Source organism: Staurois parvus, unplaced genomic scaffold, assembly GCF_062004578.1.
Source record: "Staurois parvus isolate SC_StPar_1 unplaced genomic scaffold, SC_StPar_1.0 ptg000365l, whole genome shotgun sequence".
Lineage (NCBI taxonomy): Eukaryota > Metazoa > Chordata > Amphibia > Anura > Ranidae > Staurois > Staurois parvus.
Genome location: NW_028318161.1, coordinates 7,958,165 through 7,983,808, shown reverse-complemented (window position 1 = coordinate 7,983,808; position 25,644 = coordinate 7,958,165). Strand labels below are relative to the sequence as shown.

Here is a 25,644-nt window from a genome sequence, read left to right as displayed (position 1 = left end):
AACTGAAATCAATTTCTTCCTGTAACCATCAATGAGTTTCTTAAACCTCTCTACTGGAATTTTGGACCACTCTTCTTTTGCCAGCTCCTGGTTTTGAGATCTCTCCACAGGTGTTCTTTGGGATTGAGATCTGTACTCATTGCTGGCCAGTTCAGTATTCTCCAGTGCTTTGTCTGAAACAATTTCTGGGTGCTTTTTGAAGTGTGCTTTGAGTCATTGTAATGCTGTAAGACCCATGACCTCTGACGGAGACCCAACTTTCTGACACTGGGCCGTACATTGCGCCCCAGAATTCTTTGATAGTCTTGAGATTTCATAATGCCCAGCACACAGTCAAGACATCCAGTGCCTGAAGCAGCAAAGCAACCTCAAAACATCAGTGAACCTCCACCATGTTTGACTGTAGGGACTGTATTTTTTCTTTAAAGGCCTCATTTCTTTTCTGAAAACAGCAGAATGATGGGCTTTACCAAAAAGCTGTAATTTTGTTTTGTCTGTCCACAGAACATTCTCCCAAAAGGATTTTGGATTCCTCAGTTAAGTTTTGGCAAAATCCAATCTGTTTTATTTATGTTTTTGTGTCAGCAGTGGGGTCCTCCTGGGTCTCCTACCATACAGTCCCTTTTCATTCAGAAGGCAATGTATAGTGCAAGCTGACACAGTTGCTGCCTGCGCCTGGAGGTTAGCTTGAATTTGTCTGGAAGTTGATTTGAGTTTCTTCCACCATTCGAATATTCCCTCATTGCAATCTTTGAACAGTTTTTCTCTTTCGTCCATGTCCAGGGAGATTAGCTACAGTGCTATTGGCTGTAAACTTCCTGACAATGTTGCACACAGTGGACACAGGAACATTAAGATCTCCAAAGTTGTAACCTTGAGCTTGTCCATGCTTTTCCACAATTTTTGTTCTCAAAGCCTCAGACAATTCTTTGCTGCTCTTTATCTTCTTGATGCTCCATGTGGCACACAACAGAAAGGTTGATTTTAACTGGTTGCCGGTGTGATTTCGATTTTGTCATCACCTGTTAATTGATACAGGTGAGCTTAATTACAAATTACAGGAGCATCACAAACTTGAAATGCAATTATTTCTTACAATTTTGAGAGGGTGCCAATTATTCTGTCCATTCCATTTTTGGGGTTTGCGTGGAATGTGTCAGATTTGGCTTTTTGTGCCATACCAATACAAACAAAAGAAAGAGACATGAGAATGCCTAAGCATTTGTAATTGCAACAATTTTCTGGGAGAAGTGGTACATTATCTAACAGAAATTCAGGGGTGCCAATATTTTTAGCCATGATTGTATCTCTGATACTCTAAAAATGCTATAATCCTCTCCTATGATACAAATGCTTAAACCAATATTCTATTTGTAAAAAGTGCAGAACAGTTTATTATGTTTGATCTGTAACACAGATAGTACAAGCCATCATACGGTCACAAACATGAGTCATTTCAATGCATAAATTAGGAAATTGAAGCAAAACTGCAGTTTTATAAAAACAGTGTAATGCACATATCAAATGACCTGTGCATTAAATAATATTCATTTCCCTCCTCAGTCAGCTTTGATCATACAAAAGGTTGTCTTTCACAGTAATCTGTAGCCCAGATATTCCAGAATGTGCATCACCTGCTACTGGTGCTACTGGCTAACTGCCTCTCCCAAAACTATGCACAGGGCTTAAAGTGGTTCTAAAGGCTCAAGGTATTTTACCTTCATGCATTCTATGCATGAAGGTAAAAAACCTTCTGTGTGTAGCAGCCCACTTAACATTTACCTGAGCCCCATCTCGATCCAGAGATGTCCACGAGAGCCATGGCTCTCTGTGTAAATGGACACGCAGAGCCACAGCTTGGGAGCATGCCTACTCGGGTGCCCAAATAGCAAGCTGCTTGCTGTGGGGGCACCCAACAGGGGGGAGGGGACAGGAGCACTGGCAGGGGCCCCGAAAAAAAGAGAATCCAGGCTGCTCTATGCAAAACCACTACACAGAACAGGTAAGTATGACATGTCTGTTATTAAAAAAGAAAAAGAAAAGACTTTAGTATCACTTTATGGTCAAATTACCAGCATCGTTTTGCTTGGAAAAAGGTATTCCCTTCTATTATGCACATCTTTTTGTTTCTTTTTTTTTTTTAATCAGATACAGCTTTACAGAGTTTTGCAAGTTTACAAAAATAAAAAAAAACACAAAAAAGTGTCCCACCGCTCTTCCTGTTAAAAGAAATAAAAGAGTACTTTGTGCATTCCTGCAGTAACACCACTCATCATTCAAACATGATGGAGTTGAGTTGCTAAAACTGGAGAGTGCAAAATCTGGTGCAGCTCTGCATACAAACCAATCAGCTTTCAGTTTTTTTGTCAAAGCTTAAATTAATAAGCTGAAGTTAGAAGCTGACTGGTTAACATACACAGCTGCAGAAAATTTTGCATGTTACAGTTTTAGTAAATCAATCCTTATAAACCTTCACAGTGCGCTGTGAAAAAAAAAGGGAAAAGAAAAAGGAGACAGACAGACACGCAGAGACCCCTTGACATCTAAAGTCCTCCCATGGTCTAGAACAGGTAGCACTAAATGGCGGACCACGGTCCAGATCTGAACCAAGTCACTGCTCCATCCAGGCTCACCCCAGTCACGCCGCTTAGGAGCCACCAGTTCTTCCCCTCAGCCGCAGAGCTGATATCAGAAGGCATCACAGTGCTGGAAGGACAGGAGCTGCCCCAGGTAACTGACTGGTTGCTAGGATGCAGGGAAGTTCCAGCAACCAATCACAAGCTAGTTAACAGAAAAAGTTGTGCATCTCCGCCCCCTCCATCCAGAACGGTCTTGCTTCCCAATGTTAGCTCTAGACCTGCCATGCCTCCTGCCCGCCACCCTGTGTAAGGTAAGAGAGGGAAGAGGGCTATGTCCCTGCTGTGACGGAGGGGAGAGGAAGCTGAGACAATATGAAGGTAGGTCGGATAATGCAATGTGAAGGGGGGTGCTAAAAAGGGGGTGAGGACAAGAATGTGATGTGGGGGTGATATGAAGGGAGATCAAAGATAGGAATGTGAAGGGGAAGATTTGAAGGGGTACCAAAGACAGGAATGTGAAGGGGGGCTGGAGACTGATGTGAGGAGGGGGACTGTGATGTAAAGGGGAGTGGGGGATTTTCATGTGAAGGGGGGCTGTGATATAAAGAAGGGGGGTTGTGATGTGCAGGGGGACTGAGAACACTGATGTAATAATGAGATTGTGATGTGAAGGATCTGAGGCTTAGTTCACATCACTGCATCCTGCGTGTAGGCAGCCCATTCATTCAGTGGGCTGTCTTATATGCAGAAACGCAGAAAATAAGTCTCTGACCGTTGCTTTAAATTGTGCCACGCCGAGCCACATAAAGCTGCGGCACCATGCGGTTAGGCACTCTCAAAAACATACCAATGAGCAGAGGTGCCAATAAGAATTAAACATGTGATTTTCACCTCTGCTTAAAAACATTTTTACTGACTAGACTTCCGTGAATTTTAATTAAATACCCTTGGTCTAGAAGCATACCAGGGTTCAACATTACATCCTATAACATCCGGACTGATCATACGGTTACGGTAAAGGCAATACCTCCAACACTTATTTAGAAAGTGCAAACAGATGGTCTAACCCAATACCCAAATAGCAAAGGCAGATAACAAATCTGCAATAAAGTCTGCTGACAAACAGGGGATTGTATGACTTAGTAGCACATGGAAATGATTAATTACTGATCAACAATTACTAGGTAAAACATATTAAGTGGCATCAAAAACACTTTCAGGTAAACATTGATGCAAAAAAGTGCATATTTCCTGATAATAAGCTGTATTTTCCTTTAAATCAACAGAACACAGCCTGATAGTCAGGTCTTCAGTTTATGTACTGACAGATAAGCGCACACACCAGTCTTCTGTAGAACTTGTTTCCCTTCCACGGTGGAACCCATAATTTCTAATGTGTCCACAGCCACTCCGATCATGGTTGTCTCATGACCTTCTGCCATGTCAAAGACTTTCTGCAGGAATGCAGGGTAATGTTCACAGATCTGCTGTGGACTGTCCATAACAGCCAAATTCCCAAAGAATTTTACCAGGCCTGGAGACAATAATGTAGAATTAGTAGTTAGTAGTAAGTAGCAGATAAACGTATTCTACTAGAACACTTCCTTCTCCTTTCCTGTCTTCTGTGGAATAGCAGTACCCTACACTGAAATTATAACAATAAGTGTATATATATCCTCAGATATATACACAGGTGTCGCGCTCCATATATACCAATAATCATATAAATAATACTGTGACAAAACTTATAGTGCTAAAAAACAGTGCAACATATAGTGCTCAACAAAAATAAATGCTGATTCAACAAAAAGTCCTCTTTATGCTTTAAATATATTCAGTGACAAATTCTGTGCCGTGCCACACTCCCCGTGCTCTAAAGATAGATGTGCGCTCACCTCCTTTTTTAGCCAACCACAGTGGCTAACAGCGCCCTGGGGGAGGGGCTCTGACATCACAACGCCGCGGAGGACGAGCGGCACTTACAAACACAGGATCTGGGCACAAGCTCTGTCGGATACAGCTCTGTGAGAGACAGCACTATGTGAGTGGAAAATTTTTAATAAATCACTTAAACCTCACAAAGGATAAGGCACCATTGTGACTCTTTTTTACATGGTATCCCAATTCACTGGGAGGAGAAAAGTACTACTAATAACCATCCCTACTATCCATTGAGGCTCAGTGTGGAAGGAGTAAAAAGGGAGACCTCCCTAAAAAAGGAGGTGAGCTCACATCTATCTTTAGAGCACGGGGAGTGTGGCACGGCACAGAGTCACTGAATATATTTAAAGCATAAAGAGGACTTTTTGTTGAATCAGCATTTATTTTTGTTGAGCACTATATGTTGACTGTTTTTTAGCACTATAAGTTTTGTCACAGTATTATTTATATGATTATTGGTATATATGGAGCGCGACACCTGTGTATATATCTGAGGATATATATACACTTATTGTTATATATCACATGTTTCACACAGATAATGAGTATTGTGTAAAGTGTTGATGCACCATTTATTTGATTTAAAATATATTTTTTTTTGCACTAAGGGAGTATCGCATTTTGGCTCACGAGTATCACTATATATTTTTCAGTATTTGATTTCTACACTGAAATTATACTTTTCTAATAAAAGAACATCAACCTTGGGGCTGAAAACATATTTAACTGTTTTCCCTGGCAAAATACACATAATTCTGTTTAGCTGGTCTTGTGAGTCAAAACAACCCCACTATACTGTATAGATACAGTAATAGCACTATTTACTCCTGAGTCATCTCCCCAACTCTAGCCTTACCACTGAACAATAAATTAGTAATTCCTCCAATTGATCCTCCATGTGCAACATGTGTCCCCAAAACACCCTGTGCCTGAAACTCGGTAGGAGAACTTTACTGAATGAAAGAGGCGGATTTATTCACCTTGCTTGAAATGCATAAGTGCAATATTTTAAAATAAATATTTTAAACAGCGTCCTGGAACCCCTCTTTTTTTTTTTCTTTATACAAACAAAATTTAGTAAACAATGATCATTCCCTTAGCAGCTGGAGTCAATCTGTTCCCCTCACAGAAAGAAATGATGATAGAAGTGACCAGCGCTGTCAAAATAATAAGTTCAATATTGTCTCTGTATAACTGAAGATCAGACATCATATACCCATCAATTTCTTCCTGTGAATCCAATCTTCCCTTACAGCGATCTCCCAAACACACACATATATATATATATATATATATTATAGTGTAGTATGCTCAATACACCATGCTTAAAATTCTGTCCAATGTGCTCACATTTATAATAAAAAACCGTATTTGTATTTATTTACCAGTGTTCTTCTTTATCTACCCTTACCCTTCATATACTTGTATATCCAATCAATTATTTTCAGATTCACTTCAACTCTGTCTCCTTGTGTCTGGTACTTCAATGGTCATCTCACATAAAGATCCACAAAATTTCACCAAAAATACAAAATACCAATTTTGTGTAATACTGTTTTCCAAAAATCTCTCTCAGATAGAAAGCCACTCACATCATAATTTATTAACTGTGCATTCCCATTACTACCGATAGAAGGATCCACCAAGTGTATCACATCGCCAAAGACAAGCTCCATACCAAACTACTAATAAACCATTCCACCTTCTTCCTGCTCTTTGCCAGCGTGACTTGTGTGACTGGTCCCCAAAAAAACAAAGACTAGTATAGTGTGATATTATGCATAATAAACCCCCCCCCCCCAAAACAACAAAAATGTAAAATTACTTTTCCGTACCACCAAAATAGTGCATATCCCTTTAAATGATACAGATCCACCACATACAAATGTCACTCTGTGCACCTTACCAGATTGGTGCCATTCAAATCACGTTCTACCAAACTCCTCCACTTTCAGTAGTCCCCTTCTTAACTCCCATGCAAGAGATATCATACAGAGGCCATAGTGGAGTAAATCCTTATAAAACCATATATTTATTAATATCTATGCTCTGACAAACATTCAGTGTAAAAACACGGATTAAGATTGGATTCACAGGAAGAAGTTGATGGATGTATGACGTCTAATCTTTGGTTATACAGGGACAATACTGAACTTTTTTTGGGAGTGCTGGTCACTTCTATCAATATTTGAAATACGCTGGCTATTTTCTTTTCATAAAGAACAGTAATAAAAAAAAAATAATTATATATATATATATATATATATATATATATATATATATATATATATATATATATATATATTATTTAATTATTATAATTTTGTCTTCAGAATAAAGTGTTACTAAACCCACAATAGTAAAATCAGCCTGTATATGAAGTAAAGCATGCTTGTTATACTCACTGTGGAACCTACGGTGTTAATCCTCTGCATTGTGTAAAAACTCCTGATCGTATGGCAACACTCTGCATATGCTCAGTTTGGTGTGTATTGCTAGAGAGGTGTTTTTTTTCTTGGGAGAGTGCATGTGATCAGCACAGGGCCAATAAGCACTGTCCAGGCAGATGTCAGGGGTCCTGCATCTTCTTAGAGCAGAATGAAAACTCCTCCTACAAGCTTTAACATGTGCTCGGCTGGACACTGATAGAATTCACAAGAATGCTCTAACTGCTGATGAGGAAAGATATTTAGCAGTTTATATTTACTAAAATAATTGCACTTCCATATTCTCTGTACCATGGGAGACCAGGGTCCTGGGTTTAGTAACACTTTAAAACTTTTTCTTTTGGCTAAAGAAACCTGTAGGGTTTTTGTCCCGAAGACAAGTCTTCTTGGACGTTAGTCACCAGATAAGGTTACGCCATAGTTATGCCTATAGATACACCTTAAAAGCATGGATATTTACCTGGCAAATAAAACCCGGAAAATGGGTCAGAATCAGCCCCCAGGATCATGTTGGATATTCGGTCGATGATTCCTTGCTGTGCCAAGTACTGCCGTCCATGAAGCGTGGAAGCTAGAGTTGTGACCATCTCTGTGCAGGTCACTCTGCAGAATGCCCAGGAAAAAAAATATATTCTATACTGTCAAGGTACATACTGGAAAAACTTCATACTAACAGAGCAGCACAGCGAGTAGTTAAATCTGCCTGGCTTTTAAAGTGAATCAAAGTGTTACAGATTTGTGTTATCTGTGTGGAAAGGATACTGAGATATGATCCTGGACTTGTCAGGGATGAGCTTCTAAGGGTGCAGAGTAATGGTCATTATTCCCCTTAAACTCACAGATGGGTAAAAAATATAGAGCATGCTATGCTTGAAAGTTCAAGCCTGCAGTGCGACTCCTCAACCACAGCCTTTCTTCCTCTCATCTGCAGAGATATCACCTACCTCCTCTGGCATTAAGCATGATTGGTATAAGCTGTTCCTGTAGCTATGCACAATGGATTTAAACCAAGTTGCTGTAGCTTGTTTTAATCAATTTGCTACCGGTTTCAATGGACAATTACTCTGCATAATCCAAAGGATACCCAACAGCTGTAGCAGCAGATCCTAAAAAAAGCTTAAAAAGGTTTTTTTTTTTACATACCAGTCACCAGTCAGTGTCTCTGATCACCACCACACCAGTTATATAATAACGCTGTACTGGACTGGTGACAATTAGAAAAAAAAATTGATTTTTTTTAAATTTCTAAATTTTCCAAAAGATTGTAACAAAAATTACAACCTCCAAAAAACTCACCATGCCTCTTACTAAATACCTTGAACTGTCTATTTTACAAAAGAAAGCTGTACTTGCATGAAAAGATTTATAAAAATTTCATATGGGTACAGTGTTGCATGACCGCGCAATTGTCAAAGTGCGACAGTGCTGAAAGCTGAAAATTGGCCTGGGCAGGAAGGGGGTAAAAGTGCCCAGTATTGAAGTGGTTAAAATCTTATGAACTTATCTAAAGTAAAGGTGACCTAAATCCATTAGAATTTTACTTTAAAACATAAACAGAAGCCACAATCCTGGTGCTGAACTTTTGTCCTAGTTTGTCTTCTACTGTAAAGAATAGGAAAAAAGTTTTCACCCTAATGAAACAAGACACTGCTGGAATCTCTGAATACAGCAAACTTCCTGCCATTCAATAATGGAAAGAAGTATTCCTTGAAAAGGCCTTAAATCTGTCAATAAACCCAAATGGGATTGCCCAGACCAGAGAGATCCTGAGCAGATAAACTTCAAAATAAAGCAATAACATTGTTTTAGATGTGTTAACTCTTACCTGACCAGCACATCATCCCCAGAAAGCTCATCCAGCAACTGTGATAAGATCCCGCTGTTTACACAGAAGCTTAGAGACTCTGCTGACATAGAGGATATCTCCACTATTAACTGACAGAAAGACAGAAAAAATCCTTAGACAGACTTTCTGGTGACAGTTTTTCTAGAAGCCCTTCAGAACAGCACCTAGAGAGAGTGTAGCTCCATCCATAACACAGGAAACACCGCAGCTTAAAAGTCCCCCTCTTCCACCATGCCCTCAGTTATAGCCGAGTAACCTCTGACATGCTGGAAAACAAAAATGGAAAAGAAAAAAAAAAACAGATACCATGCCAACCACAGAATTACAGACATTAAAAAAAAGGGGGGGGGGGGGTTAGAGACTGCTGTCCTGAAGGGCTCCTAGAAATACCGTCACCGGTAAGTATAACTAAGGATTTCTCCCCTCGTCCTTCAGGACAGCACCTGTAGAAGATAACCGAGTAACTTACCCCTAGGGTGGGACCACTGCTTGCAGGACTTTCCTACCAAAAGACTGGTCTGTCGTGGCCAACAAATCCAATCTACAATGGAGTATAAATGTGGAGAAACTGGACCACGTAGCCGCTTTGCAAATCTGTTTCGGAGATGCACCAGCCTTTTCAGCCCAAGAGGCCGCCACCAATCTTGTAGAGTGTGCTATGACCTCCACCAGAGGTACTTTGTCTAGTGCCCCGTAGGCTTCTTTGATGGCCTGTCTGAGCCATCTACCCAGAGTACTTTTGGAGGCTCTCTCTCCCTTGCGGTTTCCCATAAAGAGTGTAAATAAGAAGTTCGACTGAACTGAGCTTCTCTGAACACCAGGAAATATACTTTCCCCATACGTTCAGATAAATCGCTCTAGTCACTTCTTTTCTGATTGAGCGCAAGGTGGCGATAAGCTTCTCCGATAGCCCCTTTCTTCTTAGGAGTTCTTCTTCAAGAACCACGCTGTTAGGTTGAATCGCTCTACTTCTGGATGCAGCACTGGCCCCTGGACTAGCAAATCCTATCTGACTGGCAGTTTCAAGGGGGGGCTGGAGGATAGGTTCCGAAGCGTTGAGAATTAAGGCCTTTTTGGCCAGTAGAGTGATATCAGGATTAAGCCTGTTGTTTCCTGCTTGAACTTTCGAAGTACTAGAGGAATGAGCTGAAAAGTGGGGAACACATAGGACAAAGGGTAATTCCAGGGATGTGCTAACGCATCCAGGCCCAGAGCCTGGTCTTCCTTGTGAAGGGAGAAAAACACCGGTGCCTTTGTGTTTAGGTGGCTTGCAAATAGGTCGACCTGAGGAACTCCAAAACACTCCCTCATTCAAACCCCACTCGGATTCTACTACTTTTCTTCTGCTCAGGAAATCCGCCAGCAGATACTGCAAGCCTTTTAAGTGAATGGCCGAAAGGGAGGCCAAATTCTTTTCTGCCCAAGACAGGATCTCTAGAGCCAACTCCAGGAGACCCCTGCTCCTTGTGCCCCCCTGCCTGGAAATGTAAGCTACCACTGTTCTATTGTTCGATAGGACCTGAATGTGCTGCCCTTTCACTAATGAAAGGAAAGAAGACCCAGCTGGATGGCTTTCAATTCCCTCCAGTTGGAGGACTTCCTGGCCTTCGCTTTGGACCACGGGCCCTGTGCTGACTGATCTCCGAAATGGGCTCCCCACCCCCATGCACTCGCATCTGTCGTTAAGTGTTCGGCCTTCGGAAATGACCATGGAAGGCCCCTCTCTAAATTGGACGGATCTCGCCACCACCAAAGCGCCCTCTTTACCTTTGGAGAGATCCTTATAAGCATGTCCAGCGGATCCGGATATGTCCACTTTCGCAGGATGTCCCCTTGCAGGAGGCAGAATGGAATCTGGCCCACTGAATCGCTGGGATGGCGGCGGTAAGCAGTCCCAGGACTGACATGGCCGTTCTGACAAATACCAACAGGTTGCACTGCACCTGCTTCAAGGCCGACTGAATCCTTTCTATTTTTTCTTCTTGAAGGAATATCTGCTGTCGGACGGAATCTATGCTATAACCCAGGAACCTTATTCTCTGGGCCTGAATCAGGTTGGATGTTCCAGATTTAACAGCCATCCCAAGCTTCTCAGATGAGCCTGAGTCGTCTGAAGATCCAACAGCAGTTGTGTCCTGTTTCTGCAAACATGAGAAGATCACCTAAGTATGGTACCACCGAAATCCCTCTCAACCTCAGAGGTCCTAGTGCTTCCGCCATGACTTTGGTTAACACCTTTGGAGAAGATGACAGGCCGAAGGGTACAGCTCTGAACTGCAGGTGCCAGATGGACGATCCCAGATTGACTGCCAGTCGGAGGAACTTCTGAGAAGACTGAGTAATCAAAATATGAATATAAGCTTCCCGCAGATCGATAGTTGCCATTAAGCAACCTGGGGATAGCAGCTTCCTTACTGAAAAAATTGTATCCATGCGGAAGTGCTTGCACTGATTGGACCTGTTCAGTAGCTTTAGATTCAAGATTAGATGGATTTTCCCTGAAAGCTTTTGGACTAAGAAGATATGCGAGTAGAACCCCTGGCCTTCTTGTTCCCTTGGCACATGAATTATGACCTCCGGCTGCCTCAGTTCCTTCAAAAAGGACGTCATTGCAGAGGCCATCACCTGACACCTTGGGAGACTGGTCACACAAAATCTGGTTGGTGGGGTCCAGGAGAACTCCAGGCCGTACCCCTGGGACATGATATTTCTGACAAAGGCACTTGATGTTGCTTCTTCCCACAATCAGAAAGCCAGAAGCCTCCCTCCCACTGGAAAAGAGATGTCATTGGCTCTTGGACGGCCGCTCCGGGGGTCTGAAGAGTACTCCTCCTTGACCCCTGTTTCTCTGGAAACTCCAACTTCTTTTCTGGGTCTGTTCCTTATTTCTTTGAGTTTGTGAAAAAGGACGAAAATTCTTTCTGACCGGTTGCGTCTTACTTTTTGAAGGGAAAGCCTTTTTCTTATCCGCCGTTCAATCCAGCACTGACTCCAGATCCGAGCCAAAGAGCAGGTCCGCAGAAAGGGGGATTCCGCATAACGTCACCTTGAAAGCAGAGTCTCTTGACCAGGTCTGGAGCCAGATAGCTCTCCTAGCTGAGTTGATCAACGCCGAAGACCTGGCCATCATTCTGATAGATTCAGCCGATGGGTCATATACTTCACGGCTTTTAGAAGGACCGGCAACAACTCCAAAATCTCCCTCCCGGAGGTCCCTGCCTCCACATAATCCCTCAGCTGTTCTAACCAGCAGTCCAAATTTCTCGCCACCACTCTGAAGGCCATAGCCGGCTTGAGGTTGGTCAGGGAAGAGTACCACGCTTTTTTAAGGAGCGAGTCTGCCCTCTTATCCATTGCATCCTTCAGAATGCCCATATCCTCAAAAGCCAGGTCTGTGCGTCTTGAAACCTGCGAGAAGGCAGCGTCCAACCACAGTTTCTTATTCCACACCAGGGACTCTTCTTCCTTGAAGGGAAACCTTCTTCTTAGGAATTTGGAGAAAAAAAGGGCCCCTTTCTGGATCCTTCCATTCTTTCTTTACAGAGTCTGATAAAACCCTATGGACAGAGAAGACTATGTTTAGCTTGTCCCAGCTAAACATAGACAGCTGGACATTCTCCTCCCAGATCTTCAACATCGTATATATTGCTTTCAGCAGGTTGTCCACCTCCTCCAATGAAAGTTTGCATCTTGACGAGCTTGCAACCTTCTCCTCACCATTCTCCTCCTCTGAATCTCCGAGGGATGGAAGGACGCTCTCTCCCTCTTCATCTGAGTCGCTGATATCCTTCTGGCCTGAAAAGAACGGCCAAGGACTGGACGAGGTGCTCTGTTGCAAAGGCGGGTGAAGCATTGGCAGTTTACCCAAAGATTGGACCGATCCATGGGTTTCCAACAATTCCTTTTTGACAGCCGCAAACATGTCACTGCATTGCTGCGAAGATTTTTCTTTTACTAAATCTGCCAAACATGCTTTACAGAGCGGTTCAAGCCATGAATCTCTCAGGGTTTCCTACAAGACGGACACTTTCTTTTAATTGATGAGACCCCTTTTGCCTTGACCTGAAACATAGAAAAGGAGCAGGGCAACAGAAAAAACTACGTCAGGATCCCATCCGGCCGGATCCTCCATAGCCCACCGTCAAAAACCGCTGTCAAGGTGTGAGAGAGGGCGAGGGAGTGAGAGAGAAAGAAGAGGGGGGAGGCTTAGCCCAAAATACTCCTAAGTCATCCCCCTGAGGCGTTGAGCAGAGCGGATTCACTTCTGTGCCACAGAAACAAGCTTCTGTACCAGGGAAGGCAACAAAACCAAAGTGAAAACACCAAAAGAGCCACACTGTAAGGATAGAGGGCACCACTGTAACCCCTTACCTGGGTTAGGCTGGTGGATGATGCGCCTGCTTCCACCGCTACTGCTGGACCCTCTGTTTCCTCCAACATGCAGAGAGCGCAGCTTGCTGAAATATTAACAATGATAATAAGTATAATAGTGAATGTGCTTAGTGATAACACAAAAATTATAATAAAAACACAAAATTTAAATCGATACGCATGTGCAAAAGGATGCACATACATATATTACATCACACGTGCAAAAAATGTGAAGTGAAATATATCTAAATAATACACGCAAACTCAAAGTCCAATGAATATTAAAGGTGAAAAAATTCCAATAATGGAATATTAAAGGTGAAAAAATATATAGTTTTTGGTTGACTGTGTTTCCAATAAACTGTAAAGTAACCACAGGTGAAACAAAACGTGCAGGTATCTGGGTGTAGATAGAGCTTGTGAATCCAACCACCTTCTGGATTAGCCTCTCACCTCATCACTTCGACCCTTGCGGGTCAAAGAGCAGTAATGGATCCCTCTCACAGATCCTCCAGGCACCAAAGCACTCCAAAAACACTTCTCAGGATATAATATTCCCACTCAGCTCTTCTTCAAGTATAGATGAAATATCACTTTCCCAGAACAAAACAGAGGGATCCTCCCATAGTGTAGTATGTTTATTATAGGAACATCAAATCTTGTAATGAAAATAGACTTACGTAGCAGCCAGTCCACATTCGACCCTCATGCTTTCAAATGAGGATATATGTGTGTAAATTGGGTGTACAGCTGAATCCACAGGTGTACCAAGATGGCCGCCACGCCGGAAATACGTCACCGCGCTACGCCGACGCGTTACGTCACAATATCACGTGACTTCATCAGGGCTGTCAATCACAGTGACGATAGCTCTTTATATACCCGGCCAGGATAGAAGGAACTACCCACATACAGGTGTTTCCTTCAATCTCATCACCTTAATACTTCCTGCGGCCGCAGGAAGTATTAAGGTGATGAGATTGAAGGAAACACCTGTATGTGGGTAGTTCCTTCTATCCTGGCCGGGTATATAAAGAGCTATCGTCACTGTGATTGACAGCCCTGATGAAGTCACGTGATATTGTGACGTAACGCGTCGGCGTAGCGCGGTGACGTATTTCCGGCGTGGCGGCCATCTTGGTACACCTGTGGATTCAGCTGTACACCCAATTTACACACATATATCCTCATTTGAAAGCATGAGGGTCGAATGTGGACTGGCTGCTACGTAAGTCTATTTTCATTACAAGATTTGATGTTCCTATAATAAACATACTACACTATGGGAGGATCCCTCTGTTTTGTTCTGGGAAAGTGATATTTCATCTATACTTGAAGAAGAGCTGAGTGGGAATATTATATCCTGAGAAGTGTTTTTGGAGTGCTTTGGTGCCTGGAGGATCTGTGAGAGGGATCCATTACTGCTCTTTGACCCGCAAGGGTCGAAGTGATGAGGTGAGAGGCTAATCCAGAAGGTGGTTGGATTCACAAGCTCTATCTACACCCAGATACCTGCACGTTTTGTTTCACCTGTGGTTACTTTACAGTTTATTGGAAACACAGTCAACCAAAAACTATATATTTTTTCACCTTTAATATTCCATTATTGGAATTTTTTCACCTTTAATATTCATTGGACTTTGAGTTTGCGTGTATTATTTAGATATATTTCACTTCACATTTTTTGCACGTGTGATGTAATATATGTATGTGCATCCTTTTGCACATGCGTATCGATTTAAATTTTGTGTTTTTATTATAATTTTTGTGTTATCACTAAGCACATTCACTATTATACTTATTATCATTGTTAATATTTCTTTTGAGATATTGAATTCCACATTCACTTTATTTATTAATTTGAATGTTAGCGCAGCATTCTTATGGTTTACATTCACTTGATCACTGGTATATGATTTAATGCTAGCAGCTGTTTGGGGTTCTTTTATTATATATATTTTTATTATATATATTTTTTGTATTATTTAACACACATTTGGAGCGCAGGAGGGTCACACCATTATTGCAGCTTGCTGAAACCTGTGGTCCTTTAAAGTTCCCGCCGGTCTCCAGTGCACTGGTGACCCAGAACCGGAAGCACTTGGTGACCTGCCCCCTCCCCATGCATTACAGTGGACGTAACCAGTGCAATCACTACCCCCACCGGAAGTCCCACCCACCAACACGGCATCCCACGCCGGCCGGATCTGCAGAACCACTGGAAGCCGCCTGAAGGCATCCCATGGCCCGGAACCTCAGGAGACCTGGTCTCTGATGGAGAAGGATGCAGCAGGACTGTCTGGTTGATCATCGCTCCCCTGAGCAAGAAAGGAGAGAAAGGGCACTGGAACCCCCCCTCGACGGAGGAAGGAGCTAGGCTGGTCCACGCAATCCATCTGGGAGGTAACGACTGACGCACTCCTCCACTGGAGAGAGTGCAGCCCCCCCCCCCACATTAATCCAGGTTCCCTGCGGTGCTTCTACCATGGCAGAGGAAACACCGTAACTGAGGAATGGTGGAAGAGGCGGACTTTTAAGCTGCGGTGTTTCCTGTGTTATGGGTGGAGCTGCGCTCTCTCCAGGTGCTGTCCTGAAGGGTGAGAGGAGAATATATATATATATATATATATATATATATATATATAAATAAAAATAAATAAACCATGTGGCATAATAACTCTTCTCCGTAATTCTGAAAAACATTACTATCTCCCTTGCTTGTGTTTCTGCGGGAGAGGTAGGTCGCTGTAATAATTTTAGAGTGACACTTACATCAAACAGAAGGTAGCTACAGCTTGCTCCCAAACAGACCTGAAACATACATAAATCTCAATTTCATATGCAAAGCCAGTGCTTAGCATTGCCCCTCCCATGAGGTCCTGCTGTTTCTTGAGGCAGTCCATGACAACAATGCACCAATAGGATGTATGCAAGGTCAAGAACTTCTTAGACAAAATCAAAAGATTTGCTGAGTAGAAGAGAGCTCTCAAGGAAAAAGATGAAGCTACCCAGAGGTGATTACCAATGGCTGACTACAAGTGTACTTTAAACATGTGCATGTATATATTTACTATCCACTCTTACCTCATATACTCTATATCGTACCACATCACTAAGGGCCATTACAGCTTTTAGGCTGGCTAGCAAGTTGCTTCCAAAGAGCACATCAAGGCCAGCCGTAGTCCGAGTTATTTTAGAAAGGGATTTAATAGCCTAAAATGAATACAAAATACATATGAGCAATTAATGAGTGTTACAGAAACATGACATTATTATATCTAGTTCGGTGGCACTTGTTCATTTCTCTATTAAAGCAATTTAACTCATGACTACCATATCTGAATGTACTTCTGATAGACCAGTGAATGTGAAGTTGCTCATTACAGTGATTCATCATGACTTATTATTATATATTTTAGAACGCCGAAGAGTGTTTGTGCATCTTTAGCCACTTTAAGACCAGATTGTCAGACCCAATTTAAAAGCTACAGTGGTATTTCCCAACCAGGGTTCCATGAAATACATATAATTTTTTTTTTAAAGCAGAGGCACTAGAGAATAAATTTGTGGGTGTTTTTCAGGTCAAACGGTATTTGCGCAGCGGTTTTTCAAATGCAATTTTTGGGGGAAAAATACACTTTTTTGAATTTTAATGCACAAAAACATAATATAGTGCCCAATTGTTTGAAAAAGTATAAAAGATAAGTAAACAGATACAAAACATTCATGCTTTAAAACTGCGTACGCCCGTGCAACGACAAGCTACGTAAATTTGTTAATATCCAAGGGGAACCTTTCAAAAGCTTTTTTTGAATTTTAACGCATAAACACAACATAATACCCAATTTTTGGTAAAATATAAGAGATGATGTTACACCGAGTAAACATGTAAAGATTTAAAATTGAGTACACCCGTGCAACGGCAACAAATTATGTAAATTTTACTATGCATAGGCAACGCTTTAAAAGCCTTTACAGGTTACCACTTTAGAATTACATAGGCGGTCTGGTGCTAGAATTACTGCCCATGATCTGACATTTGCGGCAATACCTCACATGTGGGCCAATCGCTGTTGGTGTGTGGGACTGATGCGTGTGTTCACCTTTGCGTGGGGGTGCTTTAAAAATGTATTTATTTATTGTTTTTACACTGTCGCTTTACTTTTTTTTTTTTTTTAACCACTTTTATTGTTGTCACAAGGAATGTAAACATCCCTTGTGATATCAATAGGCAGAGACAAGTACACTTTATGGAGAGATCTGGGGTCTTATATCCCTTCTCAGCTCAGAAACCGAAAGTGATTTATGCTCATTGCTTCCTGTTTCCTATATCATAGAGACAGACAGAGCGGCATTGGTCTTTGTCTGCTTCTAGGATCAGCTTGCAGAAGCATCGGCTGGTCGATCAGGTGTGTCGGTGGGGGGAGGTTGTGGTGTTAGTGGCCAGTCCCCTCCTGCTGCTTGTAAAAGCAATCCAGCGGCTCGTTAGCTGCTCATATTGCTATTACAAGAGAGCTGACAGTCAGCTATAAACCCTGCCGCTTGCCCACAGCAGGGCAAAATATATAAAAAACCCTCTTGCCCGGCACCCTGAACTGCATCTCCCGGGTGTCAGGTGATAGGAATTGCACATCCCTGATGCACAGTTGCACCAGATTCTGTGTGATCCAGTTTTAGTAAATCCTCACCTATGTCTATATGCAAATCATTGTAAAGAGAAAGAGAGAGGCACAGTGCAATCTGCAGGCTACAAAAGTGTTTGTAAATAAACTGCCATTGAACACAATGATTGATTGTTGTAGCAGTAACTTGATCATGAACCTCAATGACTGGTTAGCATTAGTCTAAGATCTGTAGCTGTCAGTGACAGCAAGGTCACAGAAATAGGTTTATGCACAGCCGCATGCGCTTGATTCACTCCTGCAATGTAGATTAAAGTTCTAGTGGCCTGAAATCATGGGAGCCATGGTGAAGCTTAAGATGTGAAGGTATTGACTCCAGTGCATATATTTATAGAGAGTCTATAGACTTATTCTATGAAGTGTAAGTAGGCAAGAAAAGACAGCTGTAAAGTGCAAGGCTGAACTAAGGATTTTTCTTTCCTTTGGCACCACTCACCTCCTTGGCCACAGAAATCTTGTCACCACCAATACACATGATTATTTGTTTTAGAAGCTCCAGATTGTTAAGAATTTCTGTTATAGCCTCTGAACACTCCACAATTCTCCCAACCTGCAAGAAACAAACTAGATTAAAACAACAGATGAAAGAAATATAAATGCTGCAACCTACATGACAATTTTATGTAGCTCTCCCAAAATTATAGGGCTAATGCAAACTATCCTGCATGTGCCAGAAAAAAAAAAGAAGTATTACTTTTAGCCTCTTTACAAGTGAACATAATAGACAGAAATTTTTGATTTTTTTTCAGACAAGATACCAAAACAAAGCATCATTCTTGAGAAAGAACCCTAAAATTGTAATCCTGTAGGCAAATCTGTCATGAGATAATTACAGGGGCTGCTGTTGATATTCTTTAAAGTGGCTGTAAAAGTAAAAGGTTTTTAACCTGATCTCGGTCCAGCGCTGTGCACACCTGCAGTAGCTCCTCTCCTAGCTCAGCTAGGAGCAGCAGGAACCATTGGCTCCTACTGCTGTCAGTCAAAACCCCTGAGAATAGGGGGCAGGGCCAAGACAGGCTGTGTGTCTGAATAGACGCAAACAGACCGTTTTGGAAGCAAGCCTGTACGAGTACTCCCATAAGAAGCAGCTTCCTATGGTGGGCACTCTACAGAGGGAAGGAGCCAGGAGCACCAACAGGGGACCCGAGAAGAGGAGGATTAGGGCTGCTCTGTGCAAAAGCAATGCACCGAGCCAGTAAGTTTAACATGTTTATTTTAATGAAAAAAAAAGTGAGGTTTATAATTGCTTTAAACAATATAGGCTACCTGGCTGTTATAGTGATCCTATGGCTTAGGTATTGCCTGAGTCACTGACATGAAACAAGTATACTGATGCACAAACTCAGAACATCTCGTTTGCATTCTTGTTCCAAGTTAGAGATTCAAAGATTTTAAGCTAAAATTCAGCAATAGCAGCTTCCATTTTTCTCTCCTGAGGTGAAACAAAAGGAATGCAAGCACTCCGTTGCATCTACTATCCCATAGCAAGTTTTATACAGTTGAAATGTTTACTGAAGGTTCCAAGCGAGCTTCAACGTTCTGCGTCCCCTTCATTAGGGTATTGATAACTATACAATATTTGCCATTAAACACACCTCCCAGAGGATTTACCCCCCTTCCTGACCAGGCCATTTTTTGCATTACGGCGCTGCGTTACTTTAACTGACAAGTGAGCAGTCATGCAACGCTGCACTCAAATGAAGATTACGTCCTCTTTTTCCCACAAATTCAGCTTTATTTCGGTGGTATTTGATCGCCTGTGTGTTTTTTATTTTTTGAACTATAAAAAAGGCCGACAATTTAAAAAAAAAAAAAAAAAATTTTTTACTTTTTGCTACTAAACACGTCCACTAAAAAAAATTAAAAAAAAAAAAAAAAAATTTCGTCATAAATTTATGCCAAAATGTATTCTGCAACACGTCTTTGCTAAAAAAAAAAAAATTCCAAAACGTGTAAATTAATTGGTTTACGTAAAAGTTGGTATATATACTGGGATTTTTTTTTTTTTTTCATTTTTACTAGTAATGGCGGCAATCAGCAACTTAGAGGGACTGCGGCGGACATTCTGACACTGGAGGGAACTGACTTGGTGTCATTGATATCCCCAGTGACACCAATACAGTGATCTGTGCTAAAAAAAAAAAAAAAAGCACTGACACTGTACTAATGGCACTGGGCAGGAAGGGGTTAACATGAGGGTCGATCAAAGGCTTAACTATGTGCAGGAAATGTTTTACTGGGGGGTGGTGTATGTGTTTTTCACTGTGAGCACACTGCTCTGGATGGCTGTGCTGAGCAGTGTGCCCGAGCTGACAGGGAGGAGGACTGTTAGTCTTCCTCCCCGTTGGTGATCACTGGAAATCACCGTGCGCCGGCTAGTAACTACCAACCGGGGCTCGGTGATTGACAGCGTGCCCCCTACCCGGAAATGCAAAATCAAGTATATATACATGATTTTGCACAACAGTGTAGCAGTATTTCTGCTATAGGGTGGCCGGGAAGCGGTCAATTGCATTTTCTAGCGTTTTGCCAAATAACAACCTCCCATTATGGGGAATGTCACAGAAGGCTTGTGTGGAAGCTCCACCTGCCCTCCAGTGATGCAACCACAAAGCTCATTTGGCTGTGACTGAATGTGCCAGCCCTCATACTAAGTCTATTAAAGTGGTTTTGTGCTATAAAAATAAAACAATCAATCACAGTGATATAATTAAAGAAATAACCAAGAAATGCACAAGTAAAAGCTGATCAGCATTGAATAAAAACATCAAACACCAACTGCGGTCTCTGAAGCTAATCTTACGCAATGATGTCACAGGGGAGGTGCCGCGTGATGCGTTTCATCATAATCAGATGTCTTCCGGGGCTAGAGCCCGGAAGAAAAGTGCATTTCTTGGTGTTAAATGTTTTGAGAATAATCTGCACTATGAGCAGCAAATTTTTTTTCTTCCCATGAACTATATATTTACTGTGGAGTGGATGAGGATCTATGCAGTTTGGCCTTGAACTTTATTAATAAAGTGCATGCTGACATCCCATAATTAAGGGGTCAAGCTGTCTGGTAAGCTTCCATTTTGTAGTCACAGTAGTGTTTTGTCATGTGGGTGTTTACGCAAGCTTGAAGGAAGAATTGTAGTCACTTATTATAAAGTGCGACTGTCTTTATCCCTTTAAAAGGGACTTTTGCAGATTATTATTGGGACTCACATTGGAGCACTTTATCGTTTATTCATTGTGCACGATTGTACATATATGAAATATTCAATATTTTTATTAGTTTCATGAATTTATGATAATTTGATGAATTTGATTATTTACACTTATTATTACCTTATTTATTTATATCACCGTGATTGTTTTATTTATTAGTGCAACACCAGTTATTTATATGCATGTTGAAGAAAGGATATCCTCCTTTTGTGTTTGCAGATTTATATATTTAATGCAGTTTTTACAGTTTAATTTTGTTATTTTATACAATTAAAGTGGTTGTAAAGGCTCAAAGTTTTTTACCTTCAGGCATTCTATGCATGAAGGTAAAAACCTTCTCTGTGCAGCAGCTCCCCCAGCACTCCTAATACTCACCTAAGCCCCCTCTCGTTCCAGCGACATGCACTGGAGTCTCAGCAATTCCGGGACTCCCTTTCCGCTAAGACAGGCTCCTGCTGCTGTCAATCACAGCCAGGGGGAAGAGAGGGGGTGGGGCAGGGCCAAGCCAGGGCTCCGTGTGTGAATGGACACACAGAGCAGCAGGTGAACCCATAGCAAGCTGCTTGCTGTGGGGGCACCCAACAGGCGGGAGGGGCCAGGAACGCCTGCAGGGGACCCGAGGAGTATCTGGTTCCTTTGTGCAAAACCACTGCAGAGAGCAGGTAAGTATGATGGGTTTGTTATTTTATTAAAAAAAAATGTAAGCCTTCAATATCACTTTAAAGCCTCCACCAAAGGTCAGCTGCCAGGTTCAACTCCTCCAGAACCATGCTAAATCCTGCATGTTCTACTTTGAATTAAAGGCCAAGGGAGATGGGGTGGGAATCTTCCTATCCCCACAGAAAACTTTTCAGGTTCTTCACTCTCCTCCCTCTATGTCCCTCTCATCGTTTGATGCTCACTGTATAAAAGTTCTTTAAGAACTGATGTGATCTACCAGCCCCCAGGAACAGTATCAACTTTCTTGGTGACTCCTCTGCCTGCCTACCCTACTTTTTGCTCTTCTGAATTTTCCAGTCATTGGCGACTTCAACATCCCTGTTAATACTAAACACTCCTGCTACTTCTAAACTTCTTAGTAAAACCTCCTAATTTGATCTGAAGCAATGGGTACATGCTGCTACCCACTCTGATGGCAACACCCTTGACCTTGTATTCTCCTACCTATGCACTCCATCCAACCTCTCAAACAGTCCTTTTTTTCCTCTCTGATCATCACCCTATTAGTTTCACTCTCTCCCTGCCTTCCAACACCTCTCCCTCCAAATGGCTAACAAATACCTGTACAGACCTTCGCCACTTTAACCCTTCTCTTCCCTGCTACTGACCACCTCTATCACAAAATCTCACTGCTGTCTGCCTCAATTTAGCCACTTCTGTCTACAATCTCTGTCCTCCACCCTGGACAAGCTCACCCCTCTCACTACACACAGAATTAGGGCCAGACCCCTACAACCCTGGCAGACATACGACACCAAAAGCCTCAAAAAATGCAGCTGCGCTCTTGTGCATCTGTAGCGTAAGACTAAGTCTCAGAAAGACTTCAACATATAAAAAAAACTGCCCTCCAAAAATACAATTCTTGCCTCCACACTGCCAAGCAGACCTATTTTATAACTCTCATTAACATTTTCTCATCTATTCTCCCTCAACTCTTCTCTTCCTTTAACTCTCAACTTCTTCATCCACCACCTCCACCCACTAACTCACTACCTGCTCAGAAGATCGCCAATCGCTTAAAAAATAAGACTGATACAATTTGTGATGAAATCTCCACTGGTACACTCAACACTTCCCTTATTCAACCCTGCTACTATAAACGAGGTTGCTAAACTTTGTTCTAAAGCCCACCTAACCACTTGTCTCCTGGACCTTACTCCCTCTCAAACACTGCAGTCACCCTCTGGCACTATCCTACACTCTCTAACTCACATCTTCAATCTCTTCCTCTCTTCTGGCATCTTTCCCAACACTCTAAAACATGCACTTGTTACCCCCATACTTAAAAAGCTTTCCTTAGACCCCACTAATCCTATCAACCTACGCCCCATCTCCTTGCTCCCCTTTTCCTACAAACTCTTTGAATGTCTGGTCTACAACCGAGTAACCACCTCATTAAAAATAACCTTATGATCCTCTTCAGTCTGGAGTTTGCCCTCAACACTCCACAGAAACTGCTCTCCTAAAACAAACAAATTATTTACTAACAGCTAAATCCAATGGACACTATTCTGAACTCTATTTCTGGACCTTTTGCCTGCCTTTGATAAGGTTTACCACCCCCTCCTTCTCAAGAAAAAAACCAAAAAAAAAACCAAAAAAAAAAAAAACACTTTACTCCTTTGGTTTCCTTGACTGTGCTCTTCATTAGTTCCCATCCTACCTATCCCAACATACCTCCAGGGTCACTTACAATGCTACTTCCTCCTCTTCCTTTCTTTGTCGGGGACCCCAAAAGATTCTGTTTTTGAACCTCTCCTATTCTCAATCTACACCTCAAAACCAAGCTCTTGATATTTCTTCCCCCACGTACCCCTCCCCCTGATTTCTCAGTCAAGATCAATGACACGACCATCAACCTATCCCCACATGCCAGGGTGCTAGGAGTAATCCTGGACTCTGAACTCTCCTTTTGGACTCACATTCAATCACTTTGCAAAGCTTGTCGTCTCAACCTCCAAAACATCTCCAAAATACGCCCCTTCCTAACTACTGACACCACAAAGTTCCTAATTCATTCCCAGGTTATCTCTCGCCTTCACTACTGCAACTCCTACCTCACTGGCTTACTTTTACATAGGCTATCCCCACTCCATTCCATCATGAATGCTGCTGCCAGGCTCATCCACCTTACCAACTATTTAGCGTCTGCCACCCGTCTGCCACTCGCCCAATTAAATTCAAAATACTAAGAACAACTTAAAAAGCCATCCACAACTTGGCCCCCACCTACATTACTAACCTAGTCTCAAAATACCAACCAAATTGCACTCTTTGTTCCTCCCAAGACCTCCTGCTCTATAGTTTCATTGTCACCTCCTTCCATGCTCGCCTCTAGGACTTCTCCCAAACTTATCCCATCATATGGAATTCACTACGCTAATCTGTCCGACTATTTCTACTATTTAAACTTTTCTCTGCAAAAAAGCCTATCCTGCCTCCATCTAACAACTGTACTTTTATTTTTCCATCAGCTCATCCCCCACAGTTATTACCTTTTGTATCACTTGACCCTCCCCTTTTAGATTGTAAGCTCTAACGAGCAGTGCCCTCTGATTCCTCCTGTATTGAATTGTATTGTACCTGTACTGTTTGCCCTCATGTTGTAAAACGCTGCACAAACTGTTGGTGCTACATGAATCCTGTATAATAATAATATTAAAAGACAATTTCTTAATGTTTTAAACCTCAAAGTTAAAGCTGTTGCTGGTCGACAGGCAAACCTGTCAGAGTCTGAGAGGAAACCAGTCTGACTGTCAAACCTTCATGAGCACGCAGCACAGCAGGGAGCAACAGAAACAAATCTTTACCTCAAGAGAGAAGGTCTGGCAAGACTGCAGAGCGAAAGGGAGAGAAGCCAATTCCTCTGCCACCTTCTAAGACTTTTTACACTATTGCTTGGTGACTGACAGTCATTATCCCTTTCCTGCCCCATCTCCCCATCCCCTGTGACCTCATCCACGGCCCCTCTCAGATTGAAAATAAAGCCAGGAGAGAAGGAAGGGGGGGGGGGGGTATACTTGCAGCAACCAAAGAATTTACCAAATACAATCAACAGATTGCCTGGAGCATGACCAAAAAGAGAGGAACCCTTCAGTTGGGGAGGGGCTGTCTTTTATTTAGGAAGACATGGTCCTGTGGGTGAGACAGACTTTGCCTACCTGAAACTGGAAACACATCCTCCTCAATCAAAAAGAACACAGTGAATAACCGAAGACAACTAATGAAATAATGTATTAACTCAATACAACACAGAATTATAGGGTGGGAATCCATGCTGTCCTGGAAGATTCATGGAAAAGGAGTTACCAGGTAATTAACTCTTGCTTTTCCAATTTATCTTCCAGGACAGCACATGAGAGGATATTATAGAAATAACCTGTTTGGGCAGGGCTACTGCTTCCAGGAACAATTCTACAAGGCTTAGTCCAATAAGAACAGCAGGGCAATCTGGATGTGTCAAAACACTGTATGAAAACTGGACTATGTGGCAACTAGTAGAGCTGTTGAGGCAAAACAACTTATTCTCTGTTCAGGCTGAGGCCAAAGACTTGTGAAATGACCCAAAACCACTGGAAGGTTTGACTTTTACAATGATGTACCGTGTGCTCTGAATAGGTGAATGTAATCCTCCTGCCTATGGTGTTCTTAGACACCCAAGCAACTTACTTGCATCTTGTGACTAGTACCAAAAAGGCTCTTTACCTTTTCCCTATCATTTGGATTGCTTAAAATAAAATAGTATGACTTTACTTACCATCTTAGGATTTTATTCAGACCCTCAGAACGATTATAACAAATAACCAGTCTGGGATAATTGTATAGTGGGGTTTCATGAAAGCTTTATA

The 25,644-nt window shown here is 42.1% G+C and overlaps 1 protein-coding gene and 1 pseudogene across 1 annotated transcript in view; both read right to left on the bottom strand.

The window, feature by feature from the left end:
- Positions 1–25,644, bottom strand: part of PSMD5 (proteasome 26S subunit, non-ATPase 5) — a 55,307-nt gene that overhangs the window by 23,081 nt on the left and 6,582 nt on the right. The window contains exons 3-7 of the mRNA XM_089685261.1: positions 18,303–18,416; positions 16,269–16,397; positions 8,793–8,902; positions 7,428–7,570; positions 3,922–4,113 (exon numbers count right to left, since the gene is read on the bottom strand). Of these exons, the coding sequence (XP_089541387.1) occupies positions 3,922–4,113; positions 7,428–7,570; positions 8,793–8,902; positions 16,269–16,397; positions 18,303–18,416 (688 nt within the window). The remainder of the gene's footprint in view (positions 1–3,921; positions 4,114–7,427; positions 7,571–8,792; positions 8,903–16,268; positions 16,398–18,302; positions 18,417–25,644) is intronic.
- On the bottom strand, positions 11,599–12,735 carry LOC149456322 (uncharacterized; annotated as a pseudogene).